The 11,780-nt window shown below is 48.4% G+C and overlaps 1 protein-coding gene across 1 annotated transcript; it reads left to right on the top strand.

The window, feature by feature from the left end:
- The first annotated feature begins 3,831 nt into the window (after positions 1 to 3,831).
- On the top strand, positions 3,832 to 6,108 carry LOC127763698 (GATA transcription factor 12-like). The gene is made up of 2 exons (XM_052288482.1): positions 3,832 to 4,409; positions 4,920 to 6,108. Exons 1-2 carry the CDS (start codon positions 4,119 to 4,121, stop codon positions 5,790 to 5,792), a joined length of 1,164 nt encoding a protein of 387 aa, XP_052144442.1. The 5' UTR covers positions 3,832 to 4,118; the 3' UTR covers positions 5,793 to 6,108.
- The last annotated feature ends 5,672 nt before the right edge of the window (positions 6,109 to 11,780 follow it).

Genomic DNA, 11,780 nt, shown 5'->3' with positions numbered 1-11,780 from the left:
CCCACAGCACAGGCCTTTCCTTTGAATCCAAGCAAAATTTGACAGAAGTTGCAAAGTTGAGCCGCCGCCATAATTTTTTTGGGAAGGCAAATGTGGTGCCTTGATGTTCGTGTCTAGATATATATCGCGGCTGTTCCTTTTTTCGAAAGGTGTGGTGCGGCCACCGTGCAAGCCGTTGCAGCTTGACTGAGTTTTATTGATGCGAATGCCACCTTTTCTGATGACATGGGAACGACTTGCTCATTTCGAAGAATTTCTGAGCTAGACCTAGGCATATATACTGCACTTCCAGTTGATCCATCCAGAAGAAACACCTAAAAAATTATACTCTTGCGAAAATATGAGTATTCTCTCCGTTTCACAATATAAGTCATTTTAGCATTTTTCACATTCATTATAATGTTAATGAATCTAACATATATATCTATCTAAATTCATTAACATCAATATGAATATGAAAATGCTAAAATGACTTACACTATGAAACTAAGGAAGTAATTCAGATTGCCTGGGTAAAGTACAGTATCACCAACTTGAGCTCGAGAACAAATTACGGTAGAAGTGCTCACTCCGTGCCCTTCTGCGAGAGCAATGTACCGGAACAAAAGCGTTGCGATTTATTTACAGAAAGAAAAGAAAGCTGCAGAAGAAGAATCCCATTCCCCGAGGCCAATCTACATCGGGATCGTAGTACATCGTAGAGCTCGCGACGTCCTCCCGGCCGGCGGCCGGGGCCACCCTCTGACGCACGCAGTCACCCCTGCCGCTCTGATGCCAAGGTGCCGGTCGACGAGTCCACGTCCGAACGATCGGGATCCGACGGCGCAGGATGCCCTCGCGTCGGTGCCCCCCACGTGGTACGTACGTGGACGCGCGGCAGGGTGCCCGTGACGTGGGCGCCCTCCTCCGCGAAGGCTACTCACCGTGTGACCGGGCTACGTGTCGAGATCGCATACGTCACTGCTGTCCCCGTCGAGCCGTGACGACGGCACGACGCGCCGGATCGATGGCCGGCCCGGCCGGACAGGCCGGAGGCGTGACATGAACACCCTTCAGTTGCGTGGACCAAGCCTGTACCGAGAGAACGACAAATCTATAGTATAGGAGTACAAACTAAACCGAGATTTTCGTTATGTAGCTAGTGACCTATGGTTTTAGATCAGATAGCTAGGCCGGTTTAAGTCACCGGAATGTTTTTTACATGGACGAAACAAAATTCACTGTGAGCATAGGAAATGATGGCGAAAACGACTTGCATGTTGCTAGTCTCGTGGTAGAAAGTGATTTTGCCACCAAGAGTAATTGCACCGAATGATGAACAACATATAGCAATGCAAACATAACGTCGTCATCGGGCTCAACATGGTATGTCTAGCTGCTTGTCATGCGATATCATCCCAGATCTCTACAGCAATAGACCGGCTCGTGCGAGTGACCGTGACACCCGATCATCTCGCGACGATTATCATACCGTACGTCGTCCGTTCACATGTTAATCGTAATTAAACTAGCGCCTGTCCATGCCTCCTATATACTTGTAAAGACATGGCAAGACACTTCGTAGAATGGACTGCACTTTCTCTCCGTCCGTGTTTACATGTATGTTCTTTGAGGTGGATTTGCTTCAATGCATTTACCTGAAAATCTGTAATTTATTTATCTTTAAAGGAATATCGTAAAAGCTTTGTCATGTATATATTAATAGAGATGAAAACATTATAAAAAAAATATTTACAAGACAACTTTAAAATAAACATGTCCGCAAAAGGTTTTAAAAAAATCTGCTACAAGACGACCGCCAAACTAACGAATTCCTGGAGCCTTACAGCTCCCGTTTTTTGTAGCCGGGGTTACGGCGACATGGTATAGAATATTTGCATTGCGTTCGTGAAAATAAAATATTTGCATTGCGCTCCAACTAGAGTGCACACAAGAAGACGATGATAATCAACCTAAGCGGTTTTTTAGGCCATATAGAATCAATAGCATCTGTTGCCCACCAGTCTAGCTTCTTAAGCGGTTTTTTCAGGCCATGTAGAATCGATAGCATCTACTGCGAATAGCCTTCCAGTGAGTCAGAGTCTTTCCACCTCTTGTATGTGGAGGTCTAGGCCTACCCACTTCTAGATTGAGTGTCCAGATTCTCTGTCAGCATACGCTTGACCAGAAGGTGGAGTGTTTTTTTCCACGCTACGCAATACAACAGACATATCTGTTGGTTTGATCAGCCTATTCTCTTAAGTATGTCTACTAACCAGACTGTTTTGTTTGATGGGACATGAAGATTTATATTTCAGTGGCGCCCGAAGCTTCTAGGTTGTTTGTTTGCTAGTTGAGCTGATTATACCCGCAAAGTACGGTCTATATGTCAACTTCACCATATACTCCCTGTTGGCCGTGAGCTTCCAGGTCATGATGTCATAAACTATGAACCTAGTGGCGCCTATAGCTGTTTTAACCACATTCAAATATCAACGAAATGCCATATATGATTAGCTTTTGTGATTTGACGAATATTTGAATCCAGGTGTCTTCCTCTAGGCTGTCCCACACTAAACATTCTTTCGTTTTGAGGCCATAAAGATTGCAGAGGCCAAGAGCCTCGGTGTTTTGTTGTCTAGGCAATGTGAGTCCTAGAACCTCACCGTGTTTCCGTCCTCAAGAGTGATGATGGTCGCAAATGCAAAATGATCTGTGTATCCAGCTAGTCACCAGATCCGGCATGCCTACCCAAGGTATCTCCAATGCCTTCCAATATTCAAACCAAAGCCATCGCAAACTTAAAAAACACTCTTGTGAAGCGACGCGACGCATATTTAGGACTCATCAACCACAAAGTTCTTTCGGTTTGCACACTTTTTTTTCCAATTCAACTGCAAGTTTTATTCTCGCATATTTTTAAACTTAGTTATAAAAAGACATGGTACGAAATATAGGTCAAGATTCATTGGCATACAGTCACTAGCAAGAATTTTAGTTCTCTCTCTAGTCTCTACTGGTAAAAATAAGTATATAGCTCGCTGGCCGCTGCTTGAGCTAAAAAAGAATAGTTGGCAACTGCTGCTAATGTTCACCATTTCTGAAATCTTTTGACCTCCAACATTTGAGATGCCACCTGTAAAAATGCGAGTTAAATTTTGATCTTCGGAACATGCAGTGGACTATCCCAATTAAGGACCCAGCAAGTGTTATCCTCTCCGTTTGAATAATCGGCGGTGAAAAAAAAAATTGAAGCTTCGTGGCAGCCTCGACTCTGAACAGAAACGGCCAACATGGACAACGTGCGGTGCCACTGCGATCCCTCGTGCAGGCGTGCACGGTGCAGCAAGCTAGCTAGCGATCCCGTGGGTCTCGTACTTACCTCTTCACGACGAACGGTAATCCAGAACAACCGCGGCCCGGGATAGCATTCGAGACTTGCGCCTCGCGGAATTTACCAGCTGCTTCCACGTGACAGAGCCTCACAAAATCCACCTGCCTCGTCAGACTGGTTTGTTGTCACGCGTACGTACGTAAATTTGTTCTCACGCGCACGTAAAAGACAACAGGAATCCACCGTGACTTGCTTCACCACCACCCTGCATGCATATTCCATTTTCCAGAGGGAAAAAAGGTGTTCACTGATCTCCAGCTGTTCGCATGGTTGGTGCCCCTCTCCTTCCCGGGTAGTTGGGGAATGAAATGACGCTGGGATTGCACGGTTAGTAAAGTGTTTAAACTGGAGTTCTTACTGCTTGCTTGGTTTAACCACAACCCGGTCCCTCTGGTGTGCGGGCTGGGCTAGCTGGTGGCCGGCTCAGTGGCCCTCGCTTTATTTACTCCTTAAGAATCGTTCGCTTCAGCTGACCTCTCTCCGCCCCGCCTCCCCTTCCGTCTCTCCGCGCTCCAGCTCCACGCCAATTAAACCCTACTCCTCTTGCGTTGCGTTATCTGCGGTTCCGTCTCCCACTACTCGCGCACACGTAGAAACGGAAGGAGAAACAAACAAAAGGCGCCGAGTAACGCAGATAGAGAGTTGTTTCCGCACCGAGCGCGTCCGCGGCAGTGTGTGTGTGTATCGGTAGCGCACGCGCGGCTCGCGGGCGCGCCGGTTGCACCAGCTGTGCGTTGCGGCGACGATGGAGGTGACGGCCGAGTTCGGCGGCGCCTACTACGGCGGCGCGGCGGGCCGCGAGAAGAAGGCGCTGCAGCAGGGGTGCGGGGACCACTTCGCCGTGGACGACCTCCTCGTGTTGCCCTACGACGAGGAGGATGAAACAACAAGGGAGGGTGAGGCCACCGGCGGTAAGGAGGAGGCTGCCGGCTTTGGGAACGCGTCGGCGGACTCGTCGACCATAACGGCCCTGGATAGCTGCAGCAATTCCTTCGGCCTAGCCGACGGCGACTTCCCCGGCGAGCTGTGCGAGCCGGTAAATTCTTTGGCCACCTTTTGTCTTGTTAATTACCTTGGATTTTGCAGTAGAGGTGCCAATCATTTCTGGCAGCTCCTGCATATCACTTCTTCTGAAATTGTCGTCCCTTTCATTTGCTGAACTGATCTAAACTAGAGCTATGTATTTTATCATCTTGTTTTACGCCTCGAGAGAATTTGAATGCATTATTAGAAAAAGAAAAATTCGCAGCTGTTTGTTGGCTCGGCTGTTACGCTGTCCCATAATAACTCCCGTTAAACCACACAAAATTTGTCGCCTAGAATTATGCAGCTCCAATTCGAACTTTTCTCCCAGATAACAAAAATGGAAGAAAAAACCCGTTAATGTACTTGAACTAACGATACCAAAACGGTAGCCTTTTAAACTGAAGCAGTTGACTGCCATGTACTCTGGAACAAACGAGAATTCCATTATCAAAATTGTTTAGCTCACGAAAGCATATAGCACAATAATAGGACGCTGAATTTACTGTCGGATTTTCTGCAGTACGATCAACTCGCGGAGCTGGAATGGCTATCCAACTATATGAACGAGGGAGACGACGCATTCGCCACCGAGGACCTCCAGAAGCTGCAGCTCATCTCCGGCATCCCCTCCGGTGGGTTCTCGACGGCGAGCATCCCGTCGGCTCAAGCTCAAGCTGCGTCGGCGGCTGCCTCCATGGCAGTGCAGCCCGGCGGCTTCCTGCCGGAGGCCCCTGTCCCCGCCAAGGCACGAAGCAAGCGCTCCCGCGCTGCGCCTGGCAACTGGTCGTCCCGCCTGCTCGTGCTGCCGCCGCCTCCGGCCTCCCCGCCGTCCCCGGCATCCATGGCCATCTCGCCGGCGGAGTCTGGCGTGTCGGCGCATGCGTTCCCTATTAAGAAGCCGTCGAAGCCGGCTAAGAAAAAGGACGCGCCGGCGCCACCGGCGCAGGCGCAGCTCTCGAGCGTGCCGGTGAACTCGGGCGGCTCGGCGCCAGCGGCCGCGGCCGGGGAAGGGAGGCGGTGCCTGCATTGCGAGACTGACAAGACGCCACAGTGGAGGACGGGGCCGATGGGGCCCAAGACACTGTGCAACGCGTGCGGGGTGCGGTACAAGTCCGGGCGACTGGTGCCGGAGTACCGGCCGGCGGCGAGCCCCACCTTCATGGTATCGAAGCACTCCAACTCCCACCGCAAGGTGCTGGAGCTGCGCCGGCAGAAGGAGATGCACCAGCAGACGCCGCATCATCACCAGCCGCAGGTGGCCGCCGCCGGTGGAGTGGGGAGCCTAATGCACATGCAGAGCTCCATGCTGTTCGACGGAGTGTCGCCCGTCGTGAGCGGCGACGACTTCTTGATCCACCACCACCTAAGGACAGACTTCCGGCCGCCCATCTAGAGATGAGTCGTGTGCTAGAATTGATCAATTAGCCCATGAATAATCTAAAAGAAACCCTTGAACCAAAAAAAAAAAACAGAAGAACTGATATTTTCTTAGGAGTTTCCCCAGTTTTTGTCTCTTTTCCCTTCGTTTAGTTTGTGCGCTTTTGCTCAGCTCGTCGAATTTTTCGTGTCAATTTTGTTTATGATGCTCTTTAAGTTTACCACCTTTTCTAGCCGGGAGTTGATTTCTCTAGCTTCTACTTATCTTCCTCTCTATCTTGCCATTTAATTTGTAACGCATTTCAAGGTACTTAAATCTCTTCTTCCATTTCTTCCTCCCTTCTACCAGAAGATGAAAAGAAACCTGTTTTTCTTTTTCTTTTTTTTTTGGCTCATTGCTTTGGCCTAAAACTAATCATCATGCCATGCCGTTGCAAGACCACTTCACGATGGTTGTGTGGGCAACCGAACATACAATACAAGCAGGCATGCAGGATGCAAAGGCCAAAGGAGGCGAGGGCGCCATTGCCCACCTGTCGTGCGTCGCAGCTCTAGCACGTGACCATTTGCACACCTCGCGTGAGAAAGATGCCCTCCTTATGGCAGCACAGAATAAATGGTGGCTGGGGCTGGGCGGGCGGGCGGATGGGCGGAGGCATGGAGCCCCTCTCCTCGCTGTAAAACTTTTGGCCCCGCCCTGCTGCTGCCGGCCGGCAAGCCTTTTGCTGCTGCTGTGTTAGTGTGGTTGCGTTTCATCATTGCTGTACCTCGCGCCGGTACCACCTGGGGCTTGGCTTGGCCGCAATTCCGGATAAGCAATCAGTGACATGCCCTGCCCGGCTGGCTGCTGGCGAAGTGAAAGCTCCGTTTTACTCCTACCTTTGGCGTACGTACGTACTCCTCGAACTGGCTGTCAGAAAGTCAGCAGCTCAGAACAATATAAATGGCAGGCAGGCAGCCTACCGTACGATAGGCCACTTAACCTGCCGGCCGCATCTGACATACCTGCCAGCACCCGCTAAAAATATGTACAGTACTCCTAACTGTGGACCTTGGGTGGTTATTGGTTACTCCGATCCTACCCAGCTGTGAAGCTAGTCCTGTTAAACTTGATCATTTGGTTGCAGGTCAGTCATTTGGTAACAGTAGTAGCCAGCAAGTAGAAAATTAACCATGAGCTACGTAGTAGCTTGTGGGGGGCACTGTGAACTGAGCGCATGTGGGCTCTCACTACCCCGGGGGGGGGGGGGGGGGGGGGGGGACAAATGGAGGAGTATAAAAACCGGCGTCGTGCTCGGTCAGGGCGGCAGCTACCCCCGGCCGGTGACGGGCGGAGGCGCGCGCCCGAGCCGCATGCTCACATGGGAGGTGGCAATAGATAAACCCGAGATAGAGCAGAGAGAGGGAGGATACTAGTAGTACTACGATTACAGTACTAGAGGCCGGACGGAGCTCTGGATTCTGACGACGGACTACGTGCTGGGTCGGGATAGAATAGTATTCCTACCAGCATATTGCGAGCGGTAAGTCGCCTTGGCCCCTGCGCCCCCTCGTGATCCCAGACACGCAGGGTCGCAGGCGTTGGTGATCCAGATGGAACGATGAATTAACGGCCAATATACTAGTACCCCCTCCGGGTACGGTGCTTACGTTACTGCATGCGTTTAATTATGCTCGATGTGATAGCAGGAGTGTAAAAACAATTTTTGGCACCGAATATGCTCCTGGTCATGGTGGCATTTCTCGCTGGTTCTACGTGCTCCGGCCTCGGTAGCACAAACTTGTGCGCCTTGACCACCGGCAGGAGGTGCACGGGCGCGGCCTGGGAACCGTCGCTTGCTGCTGCGAGCACGTACACACCCGTGTACATGCCAGCATCTGCGTGGTAAATTTGCCACCGTAGTACCAGCATTGCAGCGCGTACACCATGTTTAATAATTTCAGCGTGGCTCGATCGCTGTTAATTGTATATATAGTATCTGCTAGCTGCACGTACTGGTTGTTAGTCCTTCCTGGGTACATGATCATATCACATAGTCAAAGCCACGGGCTCTCTGATAACTAATCAAACAGAGGTACTGCTGATTAGTTAGCTGTACTCTGGAAAAGGGAGATCGGTTGATCAGGGATCACATCGGCTTACTAGATTTGTTACGGGTTAAGTAAAGTGGGGGCGGGCATGCGAGCCGGGAAAGGCCTAGTGGGCTGTGGGCGGTGTCACATGCATGAATCCTGATGCGTCGTAGCCGAGCGAGCGCGCGGTGCTGGGAGGTAACATGATGGAGTACGTAGCTAGGGAGGCCGGTCGATCGGCGCACTCACCGTTTGCGGTTAGCTCGAGTGCTCGATGGGTCGGGACGGTGGCTGTGGGCGAACCCGAATCGGGGTGGTGATGAACAGTGTGGCTCACGTCTCCGGGCACGTGAAAGCACGTGCGCGTGTGTGCGTGAGAGAGCACCCGCGCCACCGCCGGGTCCGGCTTTTGGTGGACATGGAGGGTGACGAGACGGCGATGCGCGGCCTTGCCCCGCCCGGCAGGCAAGAACCCCGGCCGCGCGCGGCCATCTGCGCTAGGCACGCATGCATGCATCACCACCTGCCGCTTCTTGATTTACTCGCGTCGGTCGATCTGCTTCGAGGCGCTGCTGCCTAACCTGCCGCAGCAATATATTGCAATGCATGCATGCATGCCTGCCCTGCCTGATCGATCGGAGATATTTTCTTCAGCGCTTTCGTGCCATCAAGGCCATGCATGATTGCATGTTGTGCTGTTAGGTTAGGTACCGGTACTGATGTGTAGTAGTAGGGCACTTTTCATTCGTCCGTTTAGTTTCAGGACCCGTGTCGTGAAACATATAGCCCGTGTGGTTTCTGAATTCAATTCTGACGCTGACTGTGTGTGGGACATGTCATTTGTGTGCAAGTCCTTCAGTTTGTACTTTGTACGTGGTAGTCTCTAAAAGAATGAGTTGGTCTTCATCAGGTGCTGCGCCCGAGTGTAGAGGAAAAAAAAAAAGGTCGTCTCTCTTCTCCCTTTTCTGGGACTTACTATGCAACACGTACGTACGCTTATCAGTCCACATGCTTCATTTTTATCATGACCACTGGCCAGTGGCTTGCTTGTGTCCTTTCGTTCCGACTTCAGATTCGTCAGGACGTATAAATGAAAGGAAACTAATTCATGTCATTCAGACTTACGAATATTTTCGTCAGACTTAAGATCTAGTATCCGGCCGGGGTCCTTCAACATGAAGAAAATGAGTTTTTGTGTTCGCAATATCAGACCGCAAGGGGACAAACTAAAGGAAGGTGATCCTAATTAATCTTGCAAAGCGAAAGGGCCTGTAGCCTAATGATTACAAGAATCTTAATAGCACCTTAGGTCCGGGGTTCGACTACTCGTGAGAGCGAATTTTCCAGGATTTAACGGTATTATATATAGATTAATAACTTTAGGGTTCAACTCTTCATGGGAGCGAATTTTCTACCCATGGGATGTTTTTCGCCCCTGACGGAAAGGGGCCGGGGAAAATGCGGAAAATGCGTTCGCCCCTGACGGAAAGAGGCCGGGGAAATGCAGAGCAATTTTTCCAGGATTTAACTGTATTATATATAGATTAATAACTTTAGGGTTCGACTGGGCCGGGGAAAATGCGGAGCGAATTTTCCAGGATTTAACGGTATTATATATAGATTAATAACTTTAGGGTTCGATTCTTCATGGGAGCGAATTTTCTACCATGGGATATGGAAAATGCGGAGCGAATTTTCCAGGATTTAACGGTATTATATATAGATTAATAACTTTAGGGTTCGACTCTTCATGGGAGCGAATTTTCTACCCATGGGATGTTTTTCGCCCCTGACGGAAAGGGGCCGGGGAAAATGCGTTGTTGGTTGGCATTATATATAGATTGATAACTTTTCGACTCCTTATGGGAGCGAATTTTCTAGGATTTTAACGGCATTATATATAGATTGATAACTTCTAATGATGATATGTGTAACATACCAGACCCATGGGATGTTTTTCGCCCCTAACGGAAAGGGGTCTGGGGTCGGGGGATGAAAATGCCGAGGGAAAATGTGTTGTTGGTTGGCATTATATATAGATTGATAACTTCTGATGATATGTATAACATACCAGACCCATGGGACGTTTTTCGCCCCTGACGGCGTTATATATAGATTGATAACTTCTGATGATATGTATAGCATACCAGACCCATGGGACGTTTTTCGCCCCTGACGGAAAGGGGCGGCGCAAAATGTGTTGTTGGTTTCACTGTGAGTTAGTTAATCTTCTTAAATTAAAACTGTTACTCCCTCCGTTTCATAATATATATCTACATTCATAACGTCTTGTTAACGACCAAATTTGGTAATCTAAGTATCGGAGATGAAGAAGGAATCGAAGCGAAGTTCGAGAGGGAGATCGCTTCGGAAACAGAGTAAGAATCGGCTGGGGTCTGAGTCGGCTGCGATCAGGATCGACAGAGTCCGAGTTGGATAGGGTTAGCCGATTGAGCCGAATCCGACAATGTGTCACGGCGTACGTTGTCGGGTTGGGTTGATGTGCTTCATGAGGATTGCCGCGTATGGATAGAGTCCTGAGAAGGCAATTGTATCTATTACTTAGGATATTTTATGTAATTTTCTTAGAGATATGTTCGGGCAAAAGTTTGCCGTAAAGACTTGTGGTATTTTAGAGTTTGTTAGAGATAAGAGTCGTGTCCGAAATTGACATATTTTGTAATCTCAGGTATAAAATAGACCCCGAGCCCCATGTAATAAAACTAACACACGCTCAATACAATCTCGGCGCATCGCCACCCTTTTACTTTCGTTTTGTTTTCGACGAATTCTTGCTTTCGGGTTGAGTTGCATCGGTTTCTATCTTCAACAAGAGGTAAAACTTATTATGGCGGCTTGCGTTCTCAGGATTAGTGCTTACATCTTTATGATACTCTAATCCTATTTATGTAATTCGTCGAGTTATCATATATCTTACATAATCTCCGGCAATATCGCTATCTATTCATCAATCGGCTAACGTCTGCCACTAGAGGGCAGCCGATTAGGTTAAATGCCGACATTGACTTAGATTATATAAGATATCTACCACCCTATGAAACATCCAGCGACTTGATTGTCTAGATATTGTCATTCTTTTCATACTTATAGCTGCATCAGTTGAGTTTGATCTTATGAGTCGTGATTAGAATCTCAATCTCTAGCCTGCCTTTGGTTGGCGATTAGAGTAGCATCGGGGTTTCAGCCGATCTTACCTGATTTAACTATATTTATCTTATATGCTTGATTGACATGTTAAATCTGCCCTTTATGCTAAGATCTTGTCGCATTTAAGTTATTAGGATTTTGTTTGGTATATTTTACTTGCTTTGATATCTTAATATAGAGTGGTATCGGAGTATTAGCCGATACATGCTAGATTTATCTGATCGGCTATGCTATGAACATATATAATCTCATTGTTAGTATATATTTCGATCTAAGTGATTTATACTGTCTCGGCATGGCGACCGATCTATCTCAATCACTTGATTTAAGCATATATCAACATAAGGATTATATATTGTTAATATCTACAGCCGATCGAGTAGATTTAGTCCTTTCTTACTTATTCATGATTGCCGATTGATTCACATATGATATCGGCTTGAAGATAAATGATATGTCATCGGCAACTAGCCGATCGGCTATCGTTTATGGATTTAACCGCGGTTTCTTCGTCTTTGTTTCTTATTGATTGCAGGATCAAATCAACTGACACGCTCATACATCTAAAGGCAAGATTTTGGACCTGCACTGGAGTTAAGCAGATCTCCCAGGCCTCGTGTTTTCACGTCAACACATCTATACGAATATGGATAATACTAAAAAGTCGGACGTTTTTCGCCTCTGACGGAAAGGGGCCGGGGGATAATGCGTTGTTGTTGTTGGTTTCACTGTGCGTTAGTTAATCTTCTTGAATTAAAACTGT

The sequence above is a fragment of the Oryza glaberrima genome, chromosome 1, assembly GCF_000147395.1.
Source record: "Oryza glaberrima chromosome 1, OglaRS2, whole genome shotgun sequence".
Lineage (NCBI taxonomy): Eukaryota > Viridiplantae > Streptophyta > Magnoliopsida > Poales > Poaceae > Oryza > Oryza glaberrima.
The sequence above is the reverse complement of the archived record's forward strand: the minus strand, read 5'-3'. Positions and strand labels throughout refer to the sequence as shown.

Coding starts and splice junctions, on each gene's coding strand:
- LOC127763698 (XM_052288482.1), top strand. CDS start 4,119: ATGGAGGTGACGGCCGAGTTCGGCGGCGCCTACTACGGCGGCGCGGCG. Junction 4,410..4,919: donor CCGGCGAGCTGTGCGAGCCG/GTAAATTCTTTG, acceptor GATTTTCTGCAG/TACGATCAACTCGCGGAGCT.